Here is a 24,154-nt window from a genome sequence, read left to right on the forward strand (position 1 = left end):
AGTGGCCAGCGACAGGACAAGGGGTAATGGGTGCAAGTTGAAACATAGGAAGTTTAATCTCCATATGAGGAAGAACTTCACTGTGAGGGTGACAGAGCCCTGGAACGGGCTGCCCAGAGAGGTTGTGGAGTCTCCTTCTCTGGAGATCTTCCAAACCCGCTTGGACGCAGTCCTGTGCCACGTGCTCTAGGTGACCCTGCGTGTGCAGGGGGGTTGGACTAGATGACCTCTAGAGGTCCCCTCCAACCTTAAGCATTCTGTGATTCTGTGATATTCTAGGTTAGCTACAACTTCCTTTGTGAGCTCCCTGGTATTTCCAGTGTGGCTGCTTGCTGTTGCTGTTGTCCTAGCTCCATCCTATCTCAAGAACTTTGTTGCTCAAAAGTTATTTTGTTGGTAATAAGACTTTTCCTCAGGATTGCAAATAAAAAGTGGAGCATGACAATTCTTTATAACCTAAGAATACCATTAAGTAATACCTGAATTTCCTAGAACAAAGAAAATGAAATTACCTCACCCAAGTGCCTTGACCTGCCAACTGCTGAAGTCTTTGCAAACAACAGATAAAAGAACTTATCACAAAACTCTGGGGATGGAGAATGAAGATAAGCCATTTGACACCCACTGCGAGCCAGCTGTATATAATGATAGATGGTATCATAATTCAGCAAAGAAAGATGTAAAGTAAAGCAAAGATCTACTCATTTTCCCATTCCACTAATAACACAGACAAAAAAAACTGCATTATGGAAAAATACATGTGCCAAATGTGTGACTATCAACTGAAAACACTGACATATTCTTCAATTACGTACTGTATTACACTAATTAAATGGGAGAATTACAAGAACCTTTCATTAACCTCCCCGCAAGTACATACGTTTTTAAAGAGTTGCATTCAAAGGGATAACCATCTGCACACCAACTCTGCGAGGCTGAACCCCAAAGGTAATCTCCCTAACAGCTAATGTACTTTGGCTACAGAACACAACCCAGGTCTTCAGGTAGCAGCCCGAGAGCCCTGTGCATCCCAAATTCTTCATGTGAGACCTAGAGACTTCTTAATTGTGGTCAAGCTGAACAGGAGTAGCTATCATTTAGATGATAGGTACTAAAGGACATGGACGTTCACAGCGAGCCAAACCCACCAGCCTGTTGGAGGCCACAGCTGTGCACTGCAGAGCCCAGCTGATCTCCCAGCCTCTCTGAGGACTTTCTGCACTAGGTAGAAGCTGAGGGCACAGCAGCAAGAGAAGGGTAAAGCTCAACCTTTGAAGGTGGAGGCAGGGAACAGCTGCAGCCCAACATGCAACAAGAAGAAACTCAGAAGACACAACCCCCATTTTGGGGAAAAAACAAAGCAAGCCCTGAAGTCTTATATAAATCCTATTTAATATCCAATCCATTTACAAATCAAAATTTTATTAACTGTACAAGCAGATTAATGCTTAGCCAATGTCACACTCAGGTAGGACTATAATAAAATATTTCATCAGTCTTACATTTTAGCTCTCATGGATCACCCAAGCACAGGAATATATTCTATTACATACCAGAGAAAGTCAGTTAACATGCAAACCAAAGCCACAGCTCTTAAAAACAAACTGAAACTGGCAATGATCTACATTAATGAAGTTATCTTCCCTATCATTCAGAAGAGACATGGGTAAGAGAGAGAAGATACTTCCATCTAAAACAAAAGCAAAGAGAAATTCCAGCCTCAAAAAGGCCAGTTGGCATCAAGATTGCTTGCTTATTCCCACAGTTTGATGAGATACCAAAGCAAATATAAAGAAACCTAATTATTAAATATCATTTAGACATTACTGATCAAGCATTATTATCTATTTCCTTTTGCTAACACAACTCTTTATAGTCAAAACCTACATTTTGTTAGAACAGATACTGTTTCCATTTTATGATTGCTGAGCATGCAAAACAAGTTGCAAAATATATGTCAAAAAGGAGGTTGATTTTTGGCTTAGATTGTTTCTTTTTCACAGGTGATAAAAGCATATAAAGTTGTGCTGCCAACAGTCCTACTGCATACCTGCCACTGAAGACAAATTTGTAAACCTCAGGAGCAGTAACCTCCCCACTAAGCTGCAAACTTATAAGGAGCTGGCAACATCAAACGCCAGAGCCAGGCCAGAAGTCTCTTTTAATTTTTTTTTTTTTTGAGTGCTTTTAGTAAGAGACAGATAATGAAAAGATAGCCTACAACAACTGGGACAAACCATGCTGTCACAACTAGTCAAAAAGCAACAGAATTAAGAATAAAACGAGATCAAAAAAGGTTAGTATACATGACTGTACCTTGGTCTATCATTTGGAAGATATAATTTATCAGTGCAAGCAGTGCAGCTTGTCTACTATATTTAGGGCTAAAACCAGATGGATTCAGTCAAGGAAATCTGAGGATTCTAGATGTCACCAGAGTCGCCTTGCGCACAAGCCTCCTTATAGCTTTCCCTAAAAAACAAAGAAATCCAAGACAAAAAATGGTGAAAATTTTCCTCATCTAAGGATTTTTTTTTCAATCAGGAACAAAACTGTTGACCCTGTAAGCAATGCAGGCACCCAGTTTTCCCAGTTGCTTTCAATAACAGAAAAATACTTCCTCAATGGACTTTCCTTTTCTCAGGCTTACAAGACCAGAAAGTAAGTCACAAGCTGTAGCCCAGATCTCTCCAGCTTCTCTGCTCATTTCCACCAGCAAGTAATTAGCTGAGACTCAAGAGTTTCCTCTCTCATGCTCCTAACCCTACAAGAGTAGAGAGTATTTCTACAATTACCAGGGAGGTGCTGTTAGTTCAGTCCCAATTTAAGTTATCAAAATGAGTAAGCACCTTGAAAATGTTTTAGTGTGAAACCCATCATATAGCTATTGAGGGGAATCAACTCAGATTAATCAGTTTAGTCTTCATCAAGAAAGCTCAACTGAAATGACTGTTGAGGACAAGTTTTAAGAAGCATTAACTATTTCAGTCAATAAACTGAAAACAGATCCCAGAATATCAGTCTACAGGATCTGTAACCAAGTGCTCTCTCATTTTTAATGGAATGTAGGATCTGTTAACAAAGCAAAATAAACAAACAAAAGATTGAAATAAAATCACACAAGCAAACAAGTAAAATGCTCTATTTCAGAGAAACAAGCTATACTTCTGTCTTCAGAACATAAGCAGGTGAAGTTAAGGAACTTCATTTTACATTAACATTGACATTCAAGACAGAGTAGAGCAAAATATCAACTCCTCATGCCAAAAATACTATTGAATCCATACAGCATGACAGAGAATAACCTTACAGATCCTTGGGGGAATATATTCTCCATTTCAATTTGCATCTTTTACTTTTCTTCAAATGCTTTTTGGTTTTGTAGAGTGAGATATATTGGAAAGTAAATAAATGCAAGTACTGAATAAGAGAAGTATTACCCATGCCAGGTAGATTTCAGTGCTTATTTACACATGCTTATATTTGAATTTGCAGACCTTTGGAAAAAAAAAAAACAGCAAGATGAAGTGCTGTATCAAAGCAGACCTTTTTATGAATGCATTTGTCATTATGTGAGTCAAGACCAGACAGCAGCCATCTATTTAACTTAGTCACTCAGGTGTGTGCCTTCACATAGCTTACTCATGAGAGAGAGTTTTCTTTCTACGTTTTGTACCACTAAAAGCAGGACTTTGAATGAACATTGATTCTGAATCAAAATCACAGTGTTTTGCCATAGAAATGGAGCCTCTGGGTACCATTTCAAGTCCATCATTTCCAGAAGCATGAGAGCTATGATACTATATACCAGCAGCTGATTGGTATATATCACTAACAGAACAGACTGGATAAAAGTAATTAGAAATTATCAATATAAAATATGTGAAAGGCAAAAAAAAAAAAAAAAAAAAAAAAAAGGACATATAGAGTCTTCTCTATATAAGCAAAGTGAAGTACACTTCCCATCTGTTGTACTGCACTTCCCTTACAAATGCAGACTCTGATAAATTAAATTTCATCCCTTATGGTTTGCCTTACAAGATAGGTGTCAGGTAGACAAGGGCAATTATTAATCAAATTCCTAAATGAAAGCGCACAGGAATATATCTGAAGTACTTGGGATGTGAAATCAATAACTACTAAAATCAAGACCTTGCACAGGATTTCTTGCAAAAGTACTGAAATTCAGTGGTCACTACAGAAAATATTTCTAGTCACTGAATACTGTTGTCAACTTTATGGCTTAGGAATTGTAGATGGTTAACATTTTTTAAATGATATGATCGATGACTGTGGTGCTTGAATAACAAATATATTTCTTTATCACTAGATCATCTGACTTACCAAAGGAAGAGCTCATCTAAGCACCTAGTTGCAGCAAGTAACTACACAAGATAGTTCTAGGTTACACCTTTGTTCTTTCAGTAGAACACATTTGTTGAGGTTTTCTACTTTTATATTTAAAATGATAATCCTTTAATAAACTCTAGCACACTACATTCCAGTCACCATGTGAAATTTTGGACCAAAGACAGTAATCATTCCTTTAAAAATATGGGCAATGTGCTTATAGTGATTTCAATTTCATAATGCTTTCAGGATGCTTTCCACTATATTTTTAATGTCTGTATCAATAACAAATTAGCAGCACTTTTCATCAATATGCATGTGCAGGGGGGTTGGACTAGATGACCTCTAGAGGTCCCTTCCAACCTTAAGCATTCTATGATTCTATGATTCTGTATATATTTTGAATACAATCCAATAAAATGCTCTGATAAGAACAACTCACATTCTTTGCTCCCCTTACTATGTTTATAAATGTATTTCTAGATAAGGATAAAAACTAAGGGGAAAATATACCACATTTACTATACTGCAAAACTATGTGCTATACTGCAATGCTGGTCATTATGACAGGTGAGTGAAAAGGCACTAATAAACAGCTCACTTGAAAACAGCAGGAAATAAAAGACCAGTGATCTGTAGTGTTAAAATGCACTGACTGCAAATGTAGATACACTTAAAAACTAGGCCCCTTGGAAGCATGATTATTATGTGCTAAAATATCCAGTGACAGCTAACAAATGGAAAACACTACATGCATTAAATCTGGCCATCCAAACCCATAAAAACCATAAAAACTCCACAAAAAATCACTTGACCCATCCAGATTTTTCTAGGGTCTTCATTTTACAGAAAGAAGTGGGAGTTGGTCTCATGAGTGTATGTTTACAGGACGGATGGATTTGACATAAGTAAAAATTGTAACTGACCTAAAAAAAAATAGTCTGTTTACCTAAAGAGTCAACAGGGAACACACCATGTTGTGCTTCCTAGGATGCAGGAATCCCAGTGCAATAAATTAAGGCTTACATTTTACTACAAACAAGGAAGAGTTGTACTCTTCAGTCTGCTGCAGCAAGTCTTTGTTGCTCTATTTTAGTTTTTCTTAATTTGGATTTTTCATTCTCTTTGAAATAATCCAATGCTCCTATTCCTCTGGGTCTGTTGCAAAGGCATCTACCACACACTCAGAAAGCTGCATCTCCTAACATCACAGCTGACTGCTTCATGTGCTGGTGGTATATATTCGCAGATTCACAGAATGGTTAAGGTTGGAAGGGGCCTCTGGAGATCTAGTCTGTACCCATTACCCCTTGTCCTGTCACTGGCCACCACCGAGAAGAGCCTGGCCCCATCCTCCCTACAATCACCCCTCAGGTACTTGTACATATTGATCAGATCCCCTCTCAATCTTTTCTTCTCCAGATTTCACAGGCCCAGCTCGCTTAGTCTTTCCTCATATGACAAATGCTGCAGTCCCTTAATCACGTTCATTGCTCTGCACTGGACCCCCTCTAGAAGCTCAATGTCCCTCTTGTATTGGGGGGCCCAGAACTGCACCCCATACTCCAGGTGCGGCCTCACCAGAGCTGAGCAGAGGGGCAGGATCCCCTCCCTCGAGCTGCTGGCAACGCTCCTCCTGCTGCAGGCCAGGATCCCATCGGCCTTCTTGGCCACGAGGGCACATTGCTGCCTCATGGTTAACTTCTTGTCAGCCAGGACTCCCAAATCCCTCTCCACGGAGCTGCTATTTTTTCAGCTAAAGAAAAATGAGTTAAATTTTTAATTCTACAGTATCAAATTATTTGATCTTCACAAGTAACATTCCTTCTGACCTGTTACTAACATTAAGGAGTGCTGTAACTCACCCACACAAATAACAATTCAGCACTGGCTGGCAGTTGAAATGTGGGTTTGGCAGGGGGAGGCAGAAGGAGAGAGGCTTTATTTTAGGTTCCCAAATCAAACAGACATATGCACACACACTTGCTTTCCTACACAAATTAGAAAATGTAAATCAAGGGGAACAATTTATTATAACAACAAAGGTCAGACAACAGAGAGCTAGGATATAAAATTGTCTTTGACATCAGCTCTGAAAGAACTTTCTTGTGCTCAGAGTGGCATGGAAAGAATAACAAAGATGCAGTATCACAGCAGAGATTCGGTGACTGAAGGACCCAGTGATAAGGACAAAATTGTAGCTTGAGACAGAATATAAAATGAAAAAGTAGTTGATCAATAATGGGCCAGGCCAACGACTCCAGTTACAGTGTGTCAAGGACTGCTTAGGAGAGGGCAAGAAGGATGCTCAGAAAGTCAGTAAAAAGAAGGCATCTCCTCTATCATCCTTCCTTCACCTGGCAGAAGGCAACTAGCCAAGTACAAATATTTATTTGTCATTAAATGTATTACAACAAATTATAATTATTTTATACACAGTATTATCAGGAATTTTAAAAGTAACTTGAATCACCATTTTTTGCAGGGTCAAAAAAGTAAACATTTTAAGGATACATATCTGCATGTAAGCCCAACAGAGGAGTAACTGAAAGAACCCATTAATGGAAAGAAAACTCACTATTAAGACAGAAGGACTTGTTAGTTAGTATGTGGAACTGCTAGTACAGACGGTGCCCCAAAAAAGTATTAATCATAAAAGGGGGCACCTCAACACAAGCACAGTATACTCAACCAACAAAATATATATTCAAGCAGAAGCTTACATATATATTCAAGCATCCTTCCCATAGTTAGATATCCATACTCACAAGTGAACTGATCTAAGCAGCTCTACAAACCAGGTCTTTGCCCATTTAATCTCAAAAGAGCCAGGGTTAAAGAAGCATTTTAAAAAGGGATAGAAAAAAGAAACAGCAGCACAGTCAGTGTCATCTAAGTGAAACCTCTAGCAAAGTCCCCAGTGCTATACACAAAGAGCAGCCCCTGCTCAAGAAATATGTAATGTTACCTCCTCTGGGAAGCGCTTAACCCCGTTATGGAGATGATAAACCACAGCAGGGAAGTTAGCCCACTTGCCCAAGGACACCCATAGTATTTTGGCTAAGTGAGAAACAGAACAAGAATTTTCTTTTCTTTCTTTTTTTTTTTTGGTTCAAACAAAAAACTCTCTCTGTTGATGTGCTGCTAGTACAGAAGACAGAGTCAGCACCATGTCATGCAGTTTTCTATACTCCAGTTTAAAAAAAGAAAGCAAAACAGATGGTGTGTGCAACAGAGTTGCTCAGCAGGTGAGAGTCAGAAAAAGAAGAGAAACTAAGAGAGAAAAGGCTACATGCCTTTATTTTTATTTGCAAGAATTTAGGGTCTGCATCATCTCTGGAAAATCTCAGACTGTAAATAACAACATTTAGTATGTGCACTGTCTAGGCATGCCATTTCCTCTGTGAGACAATCATTTTCAAAAACACCTTTATTCATTTCTTGTAAAATGACATGATACAATCAATGAGCTGTAGACATCTTTATCACATATGCTTTTTGTGGCTTCTGTAGTCCATAGTCATTAGGGCTCCCTTGAAGCAGGCATCTGGGGTGAAAACAAAAATAGGCCATAGACACCCTTACCTCCAAGGCCATCTCCAGAATCAACCTCATAGATGCTTTCGCCTTCCATGTTGTCTGCAGGACCCAGCAGAAAGCAAGATCTCCTCCAGGCGATTTGCTCTGGCTCCAGAAGAAAGCTGAATCCACCCACTCTGCAGCCAGCAAGTGGTATCTTTCAAACAAAAACAAAAACAAAACAAAGCCATTGATCCACTTCTGTTAAATATAGTAGAGGTAATTTAATTTTCTCCCTGAACCCCTTAGTTTTCTAGATGGTGTGTCAACTAGCTCCACATCTAATATTCCAGCTTCTTATTTTGGATCACTTTGTGTTATATCTACATGATTTTTTTTCCATTTGCTTGTAAATTCAACCACCATTCACACTACAACACCCCTATCCCACATAAGGAGGTTGGATCACCCAAATTCCAGAATTATATTGAGGGAGAAAGCCTCAGCACAGACCCATTCATGTGGCCTGAAAGGACTAGGCGTGGGCAAAACTGAGCAATTTACCACCCATCCCCAGGATTAGCTCGTTTTTGGCACACTGTGCTTGCTCTGAGCCCAAATTACATTCAGGTTGCAATCAGCAAAGCAGTCTGAAAGCACACAGATTGTGTGGGTTGGATTTCTTAAGCCTACTCTTAAGTTAGGCAGAGAGAGCATCTCTGTTTAGCAGTGAACTTGATTTGCAGATGGGTGTAAAGAAAAGTGTAAAGATGAGTGCAGAGAAAAGAACAAACAAACCCTTTAGTGCGTTTAAAAGAAAGACAAAAAGAAAGCAAATTCTCTTCTCCTTAAACTGAGCCTGAATAACTACTTGCCTTTCTATTACTATGTTTCAGTGTAGCTGCTTTTTTACCACATTCTTCTGTTTTTGCATAAAAGAAAAATAACTCTCAATGAATTTTAAAAAACTACTAATGACTCAGGAAACACCCACGCATCGGTGCCTTGGGGTGGAAGAGACAAAAAGCAATCAGAAAAGCATGGAGTTACTAGAGTAGTCTTGGAGCAAGCAAAGAACTGCCACGCATCAGATGCTCATGATCCAAACAGCAAAGCAAGAATGAACTCCACCACTCATGTGTAAGATTTGCAATCTGGTTAGTTTTAAAACGAAGGAAAACAGAAACCAAAACCCATCCGAAGGGAACACAGAGTCTGTCTCTGCCACATATGAAGTAAGACAGGTCAAGAACACAAAACACGATGAGAGGATGATGATCAAATACATGAATGATGTGATTTACGAAACACAGGTCAGGTACCATGAATAAATTAGAGCTAGTTATGGAGCAATGTGTTGGCTGTCTCCTTGCCAGGTTCAAATGAGTAAATACCAAGGAATTTTTACATGCAAATCTGTGGCTTTCTTTAGACTACTTCCAAATTGTCCCATGCCGCAGCATTTATTGAGAAGGCAGAAAAGGGGAAAAAATATGCATCAACATGAACTGCCCCAAATGTTTTATTTTTTTCCATCTCCCTTCTAATTTCCTACCAACAAGAAAGCAGTAAATATTAAAAGCAGTAAATATTAAAAATACACTCTATTCAATACATCTCAATCGAAAATCAATAGTTCAAGTATTATGTCATTTTGTTGATAAAAAGAAGCGCATACCTAGAAGCTTCACACCAGGTGACCTCTACATCTTCAGCTTCTTCAAGCATCTCTCTCAGCTTCTGCATGTTTTTGTCGATTTTCCTCTGGTTGAGCCAGTGCAGGTGAATGCCATGTAAGAGAGCATGCATGGCACTGCAAAACACTCATCAGACTTTCCAGGGAGTGAAAATGGTAGCGCAGCCCTCTTACACTGCTGATGCATCCCGTTAAACTCATACCAGTGATTCAAGGTGTTCTTCTGAATCAACAGTCATGTTTTTTTTCAGAAGATGGGCCACTGTAATTTGCTACAGACTGAAGACTGAGAAAGGATCCTGGATGCAATGCTGATTCTTGCTGATGAAGTATCCATCGGAAAAAAAATAGTTTGGTAAAAAAAAAAAAAAAACTTTATAAAACATGAGCATACTTACCAAATAAATAATGGGAACATAGTGGCTATAGTATCAAGCTCTGGCTGAACAGTCATACTTGCAATACCCAGGTTTCAAATACTGATCTAGGATATCCACAAGAACATTAGCTGTTATAGTTCTTCCTTATAGAAGCAAATGCCATAGAATCATAGAATGCTTAAGATTGGATGGGACCTCTAGAGATCATCTAGTCCAATCCCCCTGCACACGCAGGGTCACCTAGAGCACGTGGCACAGGACTGCGTCCAAGCGGGTTTTGAAGATCTCCAGAGAAGGAGACTCCACAACCTCTCTGGGCAGCCTGTTCCAGGGCTCTGTCATCCTCACTGTTAAGGAATTTTTCCTTAAGTTCCTGTGGAACTTCTGGTGTTTCAGTTTGTGGCCATTACCTCTAGTTCTGTCGGTGGCCACCAGTGAAAAGAGGCCAGCACCATCCTCCTCACTGCCTCCCTTGAGGTATTTATATACACTGATCAGGTCCCCTCTCAGCCTTCTCTTCTCCAGGCTGAACAGGCCCAGCTCCCTCAGCCTCTCCTCATAGGGCATCAAACAATGAGTACTGGATTCCCATGATGAAAAAAGCTCTGTAGCTGTTATGGGATTTAGCATGATTTTTACAAGACAATTAAGTCAGATGAGCAAATTCCCATAATTTGAGACAGTGAAATTGAGAAGGTGAATTTGAGAAGAGCTTTCAAATGAAATAACTATTCTTGCAACTTTGATTTTGGAAAGATCTTCTTTTTCTGCTCAGATCTTCTCATCAACCCCGGGTTTTATGAAGAACACATTAGTCCTCTGGCACAGTGATAATGGATAAAGAACATATATAGAGTTCCTGCTGACTAAAGGATGCTGTTCAGTGTCTCGAAACTAAACACTGTATTTTTATCCAGGCTTTATGCCTATCTGGTTCCCATGTTTGGCATAAATACCTACCTTTGTGCCTACCTAGACATGTCTAATGTGTTTATCTATCTGTATACAAAAATGTGTGTCCCTCTGAAAATTCTGTGCAGCGTCTCACTTTGTGCTGTAATAACAGACTAAATGAAGCCTGGACTCCTTTATCAGTCCCAGGTTTGAAGACATTCACTGCATAGGGTAGATAGAAAATAGCTTTTCAGTGTAGTTACTGTACTCAGAGTCTTCTTCACCTAGTTAGAAAATTACTGCTATTTTATGGGAGAAAAATGAGATTTAAAAAGGAGAAACAGAAATAAATCTTTTAAAATGATTTATTAATTTACATTTATTCCTTCTGAAACACATTAATGGCTCCTTCTTTATTCTATGTTTTCTGTGCCTTCCCACTTGGCATCTGCACAATTGTTGCTTTTAATAGCATTTCACTCACAGAGAAACCATATTGGGGGAGGGAGGGAGAGAATAAGAACCATGCTATTGTTCTGGTCCCTGGCTAGGAGAACTTTTTAATTAAAAATTGAAAACAGAATCATGCAGCAGTACTGACATCCACAGTTACTCAAATATAATCACAGCGGCAGGGGAAAACCCTGAGGTGGGGGGCTCAGTGCAGAACTGCTTCACACTTGGCTGTGTTGGCCCTTAGCCTACCCTCTTCTATGTGAAAGGGAAAAACCAAAGGGTTAAAAATATTACCCTTACCACAAAGGAAAAATTCTACAACAGCAATGAAGAATGGGTAATGAATGAAACTGTCACAAAACAGATAGGATGCAGTTTGATATTTTTGAAATTGCAGAGGATTTAAAATCTACATTTCCAATAGGTTACTCCAGTAGTTTTGGTCTTATAGTTTCATTTTGTTGGCAGCATTTACTTCTCTCTCATCCAAACTCTTCCCCTTGCTCACATCATGTAACAGATACATCCCCCCACCATCGCGCCAGAGAAAAGCCACCACGGCTAAACCATCACTGGTGCCACCAGCTGCTCCTTAAAGAAGATGAAAACAAAGATACATTTGCTTAAATTTTGTAATCTGAAGTCTTTGTCAGTTATTGGGGAAGTTGTTCCTTGTGCTATGGGTACGACCTGCTAAAAGAGGCTCAGAGAACAATCTTAGCAAGACCAGATGTCCACAACATCTGCCTAAGTGTGGTCCACCGAACCACCCCGGAATGGGCAAAGCAGGGGCTGGCGGGAGGGTGAAGTCAAGAACGCGCAACCAGAGATTGTGCATTATTTTATTTTATTTTATTTTATTTTATTTTATTTTATTCAGAGAGGTTAAAGAAGCCTTACTGCTGTTTTCAAGATATGCCAAGGAGTTGCATTGCCAAAGGTATATGCAGATCAGTAAGGAGAGCCATGGATGCAAATTACTTGTTCATTAGTTCCCTTCCCCAGCCCAGTGCCTGACACCAGGCGCTGTACAGTGAGCAGCACGGAGGCTGCACGTGCTACCTGTTCATTTGCTCTGAAATCCCATACACAGGAAGGATTTTCAGCCATGGATAGACAGGTGATCTCTGCTCTTTCAGAGCTGCATCTTTGTGAAAAGATCTTATCAGCCCTTATCAACCCTTAGGCTGCAGAAATTGTTGTCTCCTTTTCTTCTTTTCTTTCCTTTCCTTAAAAGCACAAATTGTGTCACAGAAATCAAGTATGATAGGAAATGATATTAATATTTACATTTATACGCCTGAAACCTTCAGAGAACTTTACACGTTTAACTCTCCATTCAAAGTTAGAAATCTCCTCATAGAGTTTAGGAGAATTTGCACCACGTGCTTGGAAATGGAACATGCCACAGACAGAATCCCAAAGAAAGTCCAGCGTGAGCACGGTAGCTCACTCAGCTGCATGCCTACCAATGCCCAAACTTCTGAGCTGGACATAGACAGAACTTCCCTAGACTTCCCCAACTGCTTGGGATAAATCCCAGGGGATCTTTTTAGGTGGTCTACCTAAAAGCATTCATCCCCTCAGGCTTTTCTCTTTTCAGACCATCTTTCTTTCTTTCATGGCACAAATAGCAAGACTGCTTCTCTCACCCTGGTCGCCAGCCCTTTGTGTTCTGTGTGTTCAAAATAACATTTTTTTCAATATTTTGCATTAGCTACACTTGGAGAATGCTTGCATATGACATACTGGACATGAGAAGAAGGTGACTGAGGACTTTGCAGATAACTTGGTTACTAGGAAGCAAATTGGTGTTGTAGAATATTCAAATATAATAATAGAATTTTAGAAACATTATGTTTTTATAGCAACCTCATCACAGGACTAGAAGAACATTTATCCATAGATTCTTCCACCTACTTGCTCTGTTTTGAAGAAAAAAAAAAAGGAAAATAAAGGGGGGAAAAAAAGAGAGGATAATCTGACATATTTTTTCAGAACTACTGCTGCATCAATACACAGGAGGCTAGTGACAGATCTGTTCCTCTAATTTTACCTTCAGGTGGATCTACAACAGATTATCAAAGACCTATCAAGCTAGCCGCGTGCCGCAGCAGGTAGCCACCCACAGACAAGGCCTCCTGCTCAACTAGGCATTTATTCAAAGGTAATGAATCAGTTGAAGATTCTTCATACATATTTAAGAGCTTTACAAGAAAGAAATCTACATTTTGGAAGTGTCTCGGAATCTTCTATTCAGGCAGGCAATTTGTCCTAACATGCTTTAGTTGGTCCAACAGTAATACTGTGGCAAGAAGGCCATCTAAGCATGACAGTCGATACTCATAATGCCTGCCCAACAAGACCTCCCGAACAGGGAGACTGTTTCTTTGTTCAGAGAAGTCTGAGTTGGGTGCACTCATTTCACAGCACTGCATTTTTGAAGATATCTTCACATGGAAATCTCCATGTAGCCAAAGTTTTCTTAAAAAAACGACAAACAGCTCGGTTTACAATACCCCAAAATAAAGTCCATCTGTGCCTCAAAGCATTTGTAAACTGAAGATTTTTGCAAAATTAGATCAGGTGCTAACCAAGCGGTTTGCTGGAAATATCCATGAAATGAGAGCCATGTATTCTGATACTGCAAAATACAGTTCTGGGAGGGGAACAGATGAATTCCACAGTTTCATTTCTCCGGAATATCCATCTAAATTGGAAGAAGTAGTGAACTTTAACTCGAGGTACTTTCCAGTATATTTCTGCCCGTTTCTATGTTCCTCACAACGCTAAGATTTTCAAAGAACTGCATGCCTGCCAAACCGCTTTACTACTCTCATCAGACATAGCACTTCTCTTTCTAGATGGTTTCTAGATGCTGTGGGGAAAGTTATTTCATGCACTAGTCTCTACAGTTTCCCAGGGTTTCCAGTTCACTCTCTCCTGTTACGGAGCATCAAAAAACACTAGAAAGTGTATTCTCTTCCTCATGGAATAACTGGGAAAGTTTGCTGGTTTTAAAATGATTTAAGGCAAAACTGAGAAAAATAATCTTCAATGAGATGCACAAAGACTCCAGAGCAGCAGTTCCTGAAGTCTGCACAGAATTTACTGATTGTAGAGCTGCCACCTCAATGTGCAGTTTCTGTGAGTATGTGAGCATTTTCTCCTTCATGCTGCCTCTCTGCAACCCAGTATTGCATAACATACAACATGAACTCTGAAGTGCAAGCCAAGGATTCGAGTCAAGCAAAAACCACCCTCCCATTACCTTATAAAAATGACATAATTGTGCAATTTGGTTTGTCTGTAGTGGCAGAAGCAGTAACTCTGACATAGGAACAGTAGAGGCCAAGTTAATACATGTAAAGCCACTTAATAATGTTAAGACCCCAAGAATGAATTTCTAAAAGATAAAAACAGCATTTCATTTTGCAACCCACATTCTTACTGTAATAAGCTATGATCCCAGACAACATAGCACTGCACTATACTCCAGGATAGCAAAAACAAAGAACTCATCGTCATATTGATTAAAACATGATTTGTCAAAAACTGTAAAGAAAACCAAGCATCAAAATAAAAGAGACATACAGAAATAATAACCCCTCCAACTAAAATAAAAAAGCCTCAGATCAGTAATAGCATGGTTACACTTTGAAGCTTGTAGCATAAAAACAATTCACTTAGATTTTATCTGAAGACCTAAACTAAGGTTACAATAGAAACCTAGAATATTTTCTCATTTGCTTTAACATTAATGTTCAAGCCAATGTTGAGAAGCTGAATTTATGACCAGCTGTAGTTTTTACAACAAACCAAGAGAAATTTAGTTTGTATGCTAGAGCAACTGTGGAAATCAATTCTTAATCTATGACCTTGCTTACCACAGCTTGAAGCCTTGCAATAAGTAAATGCCTTGAGCCACAAATAAGAAACATTTGGTGAATCAGAGACAAATAACACAAATCTATATGTGTATATATAGCATTAGAAAGGTCATATAAAATACATTATTAGCTCTTTTCTTGCTCTAACATAATAATGTCTGAAAGGGAGGATGCAGCAATTGGCTGCATTAATACCAGGTAGAGAAGAGTCACACGAACATATTTACCTTTCAAATGACAATGTTGAGAGAACTTCTGGTCATCTCCCTGGTATTTTAGTACAGATAATGCTTATAAATACAGAATCTCTGAAAAAAAACATCTGTTTGCTTTCTCCTAGCTTATATAAAGTCTTTCTCTAATGCACATTTAAGTTTCCTTGTGAAATTGCTCAGTGCTTCATCAGTAACAAAAGAAAAAAATTCCAGAGTTCAAGTACTAACTTGTACCTGGTCACAACTGCGCTTCTCTTTTCTGTCCTAGCTGAAGCTCTCATATTCTCACTCTCTACGCTACTACCTGTTTCTCTCTTAGCACTCCTGAAATAAATTTGACTGTAATAGCACTATGGGAGTATATGCTAAAAGAAAAAAAAAGCCGCTATACTAACATTAGCTTATTAATGCAATATTTTACAGTTACATTTCGCAGAACAAGTTTTGGTTTCTGGACACAAACTAATACATTTTAAAATGCACCATGATTCCATGATGTATTTGGTTGACTATGCAAACACTTTAAAAATTTAGTACAAAATAGCACAAGTTTAGCCATTTCCCTCTCTTAATTGTCTCCTTCCTGTTAGCCTGGAATTCAAATGTGACCGTGAGTGACACTGCTTTCTAGATTAGCACCACGTTATTAGTTTGCACAGCAGGTGACCTAAATACACAGAGGAAGGTTTCCCTTATTTTAACCTTATATCAAAGGATGTAATCTAGTATGAAATGAAAGAATCTAGAGATTCATAAGTATGCTCAAGCTGGATTTTTACATAGACAGCAAAGGAGAAAAAAAAACTGCTTTCTTTAAATATAATTGATGTTTTGGTCACATTAAAATAGAGGATTAGATTCTTTCTAATGTTGTGTTTTCACCAGATCCTGTGACATGTTAGGATCAGTTCTTAATCAGTAAACGTTATGCTATTAATACCGAGAGAACCAGAATTGTCATCTCATTTAGCAAAGGAAGATTAATTAGTTATGATGCCTGCATGAAGGCACCTCTGCCAGCAGTGGGTGAAACTGCTAATCCGAGACATTCCTGCGGGATGTCTTTGGGAGACCCAGGAAAATAATCCTCTTTGAAAAAGCCTGTGAAAATATTAGTTTCAAACAATGACACCTTCACAAATCAAAAAGTGTAAAAACAATAATAAAAAACCCCATAACTTTATCCTTCCTTAATTTTTGGCCTTGACAAGGGAGAATAATATCTGTATATATTATACATACACCATTCTAAATCGACAGAATACTTTCTGCAATCCTAATGTTAAAAGAAAGGGAAAAGGGGCACATAAAGGATGAAAAGTGACTCTCCAAGTGTTACCCAGGGTGTCCAGCATCAGAGGTGGCGACAGACACCAGGTCTTCTCCCAGAGCCAGGACGCCGGGCAGTTGGGCCGCACTGATCTGAAGAAACGGCAGTCTCCACAAAATGGCGGTGCTGCTGACATTGCTACTGCTACAAATTTTAGGAAGTATTTAACTACACCAGTGTCAACAGCAGCTTGTTCTAGCACTGAACCAAAATTCTAGCACTGAACCAAAGGCGGGATTAGTGCCAGCTTTACAATTTCTGACTAGGAAGGGAGGTTTTCCCTTTGGGCTCACTGATGCTTGTGTCCAACCACCCCTGGTCCAAGGGCAACAGCACTGAGCAACCAACGTGCTACAGAAGCTCCCACACTTCACTGCCAGCTTGAGCAGTGGCAGCATCTCTTTCAACTTCTGCTTCCATTGCTGCAAGTTGTGGTGGAAAAACTCACAAGCTTCAGCACCCTGGGAGCTCCCGGTCCGGGACAGCAGTACTGGTGGAACCACAAATGCAACCAGAGAAAAGCTGAAGTTAAAATGAAATAGTCTTCTGAACTATTCTCCATGGAAACACAGTCCTTGCTGCCCAGGATATAGATTTATCTCAGCTAAGGGAAGCTTTTGTGAGAATGTTGCAAAGTATTTATTTTTCAGAACTGATATCTGAAAAGAAACTAGTAATTACAATCTGGACACAGGGTATTTGCACAGTACACAGTAAACAGCACGTAAGCCTACCCCAGAATGCACTTGCCTTACCAAAAGCTAGGGCAGAACAGGGGGAAGTCAGATTTCACCCAACCTTTTAGGAAGGCAAAGGACAGGAATTGCAACATGGTGATGACCTTCCTTCGTGCCCACGTGCAGGACAGAACTCAGACTCCTAACTCAAGTCACTGAGGCAAACGCAGTATTTCCCAGGTTCAGAGCACGTGTTCCTCTAGGCCGCAAAGCCTTCGCAGAGGGCATTAACCAGACACCTTCCCAGCGGTTCCGGGACAGGGACAGGTAGGAGTGGAGCAGTTTCAAAGGTGGCCAAGGGAGCCCAGCAGTCACTTGGAAAGCCCTGAACAGCACTCCCAAACTTGGGAGCACACTCCAAAGTACTAAGTGTCAACTAATACAGATTCCCTACCTAGGGCCATCTGTCATGTCATACCTGGCTTTTAAAATCAGTGTTCATGTCACCGGCTTATTTAATTTGGTCTCTAGAAAATCTCTTAGATAGTGATACAAACCTGACTTTAAATGCAATTTGAGAATGAGAATTGCTTTGTGCATTAATCTAAGTTACAGGAGCCACTTTCTCCCCACAAAACACAACAAATTTACATTACAATGCAGCCGATTATAACAAAGGACATTACAAAACAATTTAAGATTCAGTATTTGTGAAACAAAGCAATGCATTCACTGATAGCTTTGTATCAGCATAAATGACTAATTACTTTAATCGGGAAGCTAAAAAGATAAAGAAGTTGATTTATTATAAATACAGGGGCTTGCCCTCATAAAAATGACTTGCTCTGCAGTTCAAGACACATATTGATTTATGACACTACTTGTAATGCTCTGATTTTTTATTTTTACATATCATAATAGGTGAAAAATGAATAAAAAGTAAACTAGGGCAAATCCCATTCCCAGTTCCATCATACACAATTTCATAGCAATTCATAGCAACTCATACATTACCTATATCCTAGTATTTCCCTAATAAGCAAGAAAAAACTATTTTAAAAAACATGGAGTAAAACAATTAATTTGAATAAGGAAAAGTGAATGCTCTTGCTTTCCTCACGTATGACGGTTCATTGTGCAATGACACTGGAAATCTGCTGCTGACACGAACTGAACACAACTCAAACCCAGTCTAGCTCGGAATAATTGAGAGCACCTTAGAAATTTCTGAAGATAAATTATGAATCAATTACGACTTCAGATCCCATGAGAAAGACAGAGAATCTGCCTGGAGCCTGGCAAGGGCAAGCGAGGATCTCCATCTCCTTCCGAAAGCACTTTGTTCTCCGCTGACCCCTGCACTATGAGGCCTCTCCCTAACCTAAGGGGTTTTAGGAGAGACAGAGCACTCATTAACACGTCTGGTGCCCATGACCTTGTTTACAGATTTATTGCACCACATCCAAACTACACAGCACAGTTACAAATTTTTACATTATACATATTTTATAGAGGAAAAAGTGCAAAAGGCTTTAATATTGAACCTGCTTACACTAAGATTTAATTGCTTAGGACCCTCAAACATCTCTGAGCTTTTCCTGACGAGATGGCCATCCATGCGCTTCCTCTTTCTGTGTGTTTCTGCATCAGATTGTGCAGAACCTTCAGATGTGTTTCCACGTATTGTGCCACAGGGGCAGATGGAGAACTGGCATCCCAGAGATCAGGAGGAGGAGACAATGTTTTTCATAGTTCCCTGGTACCCGGCAAAGTTCTCCATCTTATCTCAAGTTACTGGGGTCATCACTGGAGCCCCCAGGTCTCACACAATTGGGCCAATGTGGCACAGTAGCTCAGTTCATCCTAGTGCTAAGCCAAGTGTTCACCAGTTATCCAGAAAGCAGTGATTAAACACAATGTGAGAATATTTGCAATGTGAAGAATGTTTTCATGAACTAGATGATCTGCTTGATCTGACCTCAACTCTGTGATTTGCTAAGTCCAACTATATATCCTCAGGGCACTAAAACAAAAGGGTTATTGTCAAATAAGGGCACTCGGCAGCTAGGTTCATATCACAGCTGCTTCCGGCACTGACCAGCACAGTCCCCATGACCTCGTGTTCCCCCTGCTTTAATACATCCACAGAGCATGTCTCGTCCCGTCCTTAGGAGAAGCATTCCTTTGGGCAGGAATCACTCCTCCGTGAGTGCTTGCAGAGCCAGCTGTGCCTGTGCTGCTGCACGAGAAATAACAAGAGAGAAACACATCTCACCGTGATTTATGGCAGAGCGGGGAAACACATTCGGTTAAAATTCTGCATTATCAAAGTCACTGGGAACTTCATTGCCGAAGTCATGCTTTTTCCTCTTGTATCATTATAGCTGATATATTCTTATACAGCCTTCCCCCAAAAGACTTTTTCTTTATTACTCCTCAGTTCTGATTCCCTGCAGTTTTTAACATATCTGCACAAGGTAGGATACTACTAATTTCCCCAGCGTTTCTTTCTATGCTTCTCTTGCTATCAAGCATCTTTTCCAAGCCTGGTGATGCACCTGAAATCCAAGAATGCAGATTACTGCCGTTTCAAAGCTACCCATCAAAAGATTACTAAAAGACACCTGCTTTGGTGCATGAGGGACACCTGAGAGACCAACCTCCACCACATTCTGTACTGACCCACTGATGACCAGCTACCCAAGCCCAGGTCTGCACCGCTGCACCAAAGTAGCATGTTACAATTAGGAAACACATCAGAAAATATGGGATAAGTACTAAGGCAAAACAGGCTTTCTAAGTTTTTTAATCACCCTTAGACTTGATCTCTGAAAGCTATGAGAAATGTGGAGAATCTTTTAAAGTCTGAGACTGCCTGCACATGCATAATCTTAGAGGAGTGCTGATTACAACCAATTATTTTGTTTGTTGGATTTCTGACTTAAATGGCTGGTTTCACGCTTAAATTCCTTTCCAGTAGAGGTGCCCTGCTATATGAAATGAACTATTTGGAGTTCTGCACATTTCTTTTTCTAATCTACCTTATTACAGGTCAGACAGAGGTAAGCATTCAATGACAGATTTGGAAAAAAATAAAAGAAAGGGAATGAGAAAAGCCAAATCAAACAGAATCTGACATAAAAAGAGCAGATTTCAGCAGTGAAAAGAAATTCCAATATTTTAGGTACAGAAAAAAAAATCCATTAATTATTTTGAAAATATTGTGGTTAAGTTTGGCTTATGTACAGAACTAAGACAGCACTGACAGTAGTGCTACAGGGCAGCACTTACAGATTTTGCGAACATCATTCCAACCTGTGAAGTCTTTTAAATAAGTGTATGTTTCGGAAGGAAGTGTATGTTTCTACTCTGAACAGAAATTTTACATTAAAGTCTAGTGCTGAAAGGTACCCTTGTGGTTTCAGAGAAGTTTTAGGAGTGGAAGCTCACTCTTCCAGGCATCTATTTTGTAACCATCATTTCCTTTCATATTTTGGTACATTTGACAACTCTCATGGGGAATAAAAAACACTCTGCAGCTACTGGGATTACTGAGAGAAAAATATGAAATAAGTAACTTTGAAAATGATAGATCAGGTTCACTAAAGGCCAGGCTCTCCCGAGCCCAGCAGAGAGGAAGGGCTGCCCAATGTCTTTACCGACCCAGTCACACTTAGAGGCTATTTTGACTTGCACTTGTTGGCAAAAGTCCCCAAAGGACCATCTGCCAGCAAGAACAATGGGAAAAAATCCATTTGTGTGTACACACAAGTATTCCTAAATCCTTCCCCATCCTAAAATATTCAACTAGAAGCTGCTACAATGAAACCTAAGAGCCTTTATTGTGTCGGCATTACCTGGTGTGGAGTCTTCTACATGGGAATATTTCATCAGAGGAAACAAAGAGAGTGGCCATAAATAGAGGAATAAGAGGAAAACTGAATAGGTAAATGAATTTACTTTTCTTTTCGGAATATTATGGTTACAGTCACAGAAGGATGGTCAATGTTGCCAGGCACAGCAGGTGAGCTACACTGAACAGATATGTCTAGGAACAGATTATTGAAATAAAAGTGCCAAATATGCACAACAGATGCATGCATGCTAGGCTCATATTTTTTAAATAAATTACCATGGAAACCCCACAATAAGCATGCGAAACTGGGGATGCATGGCAAAGCCCTGGAACGTGCTGTTTCCCTCAGTAAGATTTGAAAAAGAGAAGTCAAAGATAAAAGAGAAATCTAAAATCAAATGCAACATCTATTCTAATTTGAGAAAAGAGGGGAAAAAAAACCCCTGCAAAGTTGAAGTTTCATATAACATATGTTTCTCAGAAAGACTTGTAGGCTTTTACCCTTCTTCCTCTGCTGCTGCTACAGGGAGCGTCGCTGGGCTTGCTCTCACTCCAGGGACCGGCTGAGGAGGAACTAGCTTCTAAATGAGCAAATGCTTAATATTTCACTGTTAAAGTCCCATCTTTCTTCCCTATCCCGCTGTTCAACCCTCTTCTCCATCCCACGACTCATCATACCTTTTTATGGGGCATCAACTATTGGATTATATCCAACCTTGCTACCACAGAAATCTTCACTTAACCAAGATCACCGCTCTAGTGCTTCCTGGCACACTGGATTCTTAAAAATAAATAAATAAAGAGAGAGAGAGAGAGAATGATTTTCCCCCCATCACTGTTTAGATTTTAGATTTATTTGACTCTTGGAAAAAAAAAAAAAAACAGTAAAACACACCTTATTATCCAGATGCAGTACAGTGTAATTGCTTACATGCTCTGAATAGATTTGGACATCTCTTATTCTGCACTGCCTACCACAAAAATTCTTATCTAAACGGTGATGCTCCGGTCATATGAGAAGAATATCTGCAAGCTGGCACTGTTTATAAAACTTCTCAGCAGGGGAAAGGCTTTTTTTCCAGTGGCTCAGATTTTATTGATGCTAATCAGGCCTTCACTCCATGACCGTGCAGTTCTGTATCCAGCTGCCTGAAATAGCAATTTGTCTGGGTTTTTTTTTTTGCACATCTCTTCAAAATTAAGCTGAATAAAATTCAGCTCATTGACATCAGAAAACTGATCCTATAAATAGAAGTGACTTCTTCTGTACCTAATGCTAATAACATTTTATTCATTTGACTTGCATTCTTGTGGAAAAGGTCAATGACTGAGGATCAGTTGCAACAGCCTCATCTATAAGAAGAGATTAAGCACAGGCTCTGCATAGCCAAGCTAACACTTAAAACAAGCAAAACAGCATAAACACTAAGGAAGAAAATTATCATTGAGGGTATTACCAGAAAATAACGATCTATATTGGAATGAAACAGACCCAGGCCACTCTGGGCAGCGTCACCATCGCACACAGGACTGTCACTCGCAGCTCTTCACAGAGCACCCAGTCCCCTTCACCTCTCATACGCAGCACTGGTCTAGACAGTAGTAATAAAAACAACTTGGAGTTTTCCAACAAAAACCCAACTGTTACCCAGAATCATTGTTTTCTCTCAGAATTACCTCTATTGCTCCTCCCTTGGAGAGGAATAGACCTTTGGTCTCCCAGCCCTGGCTAGAAATGGCCAGAACACACTGTAACATCCCCTGATACCTCACTGGATAAATAAGTGAAGCAATTTTCTTTGGCAAACTGAGCGGTACGAATGTCACTATGTCATTCAGCGCTGCCCACAGATAGCCATAGATCAGATCTTGTAGAGTATGTTACCACAAACTCTCTCAATTACAGACATCTCTGCTCTCAAATACCAGCCATCATCTCCAATATGGGCACTCTTGCTCTGTCCTTCCTGGAAGTCCAGATCAATTTCTCTGCTATTTAATCACTGCATTTTTCAATTCAGATGAATTTTAATCAATCTGTTAATCTATTACTGGAGTGCCTGTTAAAATGCATCTGTCCTTTAAAAATTTGGGGTTTGTTGGGTTTTTTTTTGTTCTTGATGTTGTTGTCTTCCTAATGCACAGTCTCTTCAAAAGAGAATGCATTTCCAAATTTACCTGTCTCCCTGGAAGACCTTACAGCATTTGCCCAGGGAAATGAAAGCCTACAAAGTGTGATAGCTCCCTGGTACAACACCTAATATTGCACATGTGAAAATTCCTATCAACTCCAAATAGACAATAGATGAGCCAAAGTGAGAAACTGTGAACAATCTTCAAGAGCCAACAAGCCTGTCCTTTGCACCAGCAGCTCTCATACTTCTATGGTCTTAGTGTTTATTCTGTGAACTCTCAATTTTCTGCATTTGCATACTAAAGCAGAAAAGTCTCTTTATTGAAAACCTAAGACTCAACCAAAACCAAGCTCAGCAGTGCTGAGTCATTGGCTCTCACTATTCTTATTAGGAATAGAAAAATGCCCCATAAAGTAATTTGGGTTTAGGGCTGATCTCACATTTTGTCTTTTATGAAAACTAAATTCTGATTTGTGGGTTTTGTTTCTGTGGCATGCAGATGATGACAGATATATGTACTGTAGTAATAAAGTTCATTAAAAATGCATTTTAATAAGGACACTGGAAGAAGATTCATACTCTCTATCACCTATTTATTATTGTCTGAGTATCTCAACCTATGTTTGCAATATTGTGTCTCTTGAATTGATTTCAACATCCAAGTCTAAATATTGTACAACCAGAATAAAAGGCGGGACTCTGAAAACCCATTTCAGTGGGCCCAAGTCTCCTAGGTGCTTCACTTTCTCAAAATGA

The 24,154-nt window shown here is 39.6% G+C and overlaps 1 protein-coding gene across 5 annotated transcripts in view; it reads right to left on the minus strand.

Moving 5' to 3' along the window:
* The window catches only part of PPP2R2C (protein phosphatase 2 regulatory subunit Bgamma), a 174,489-nt gene that overhangs the window by 78,732 nt on the left and 71,603 nt on the right, over positions 1 to 24,154 (minus strand). The window contains exons 1-2 of one of the 5 annotated variants that reach the window (XM_088540021.1): positions 7,936 to 8,067; positions 2,317 to 2,472 (exon numbers count right to left, since the gene is read on the minus strand). The exons of 2 other annotated variants lie outside the window; for them this stretch is intronic. In XM_088540021.1, the coding sequence (XP_088396147.1) occupies positions 2,317 to 2,329 (13 nt within the window). In that variant the 5' untranslated portion in view covers positions 2,330 to 2,472; positions 7,936 to 8,067. Of the gene's footprint in view, positions 1 to 2,316; positions 2,473 to 7,935; positions 8,087 to 24,154 lie in introns of those variants that run through there. 2 more of the 5 variants (XM_088540019.1, XM_088540020.1) reach the window with 2 other exon arrangements.

This window comes from Tinamus guttatus, unplaced genomic scaffold (genome assembly GCF_059628265.1).
Source record: "Tinamus guttatus ecotype Peru unplaced genomic scaffold, ASM5962826v1 Tinamus_guttatus_pri_ptg000052l, whole genome shotgun sequence".
Taxonomy (NCBI): domain Eukaryota; kingdom Metazoa; phylum Chordata; class Aves; order Tinamiformes; family Tinamidae; genus Tinamus; species Tinamus guttatus.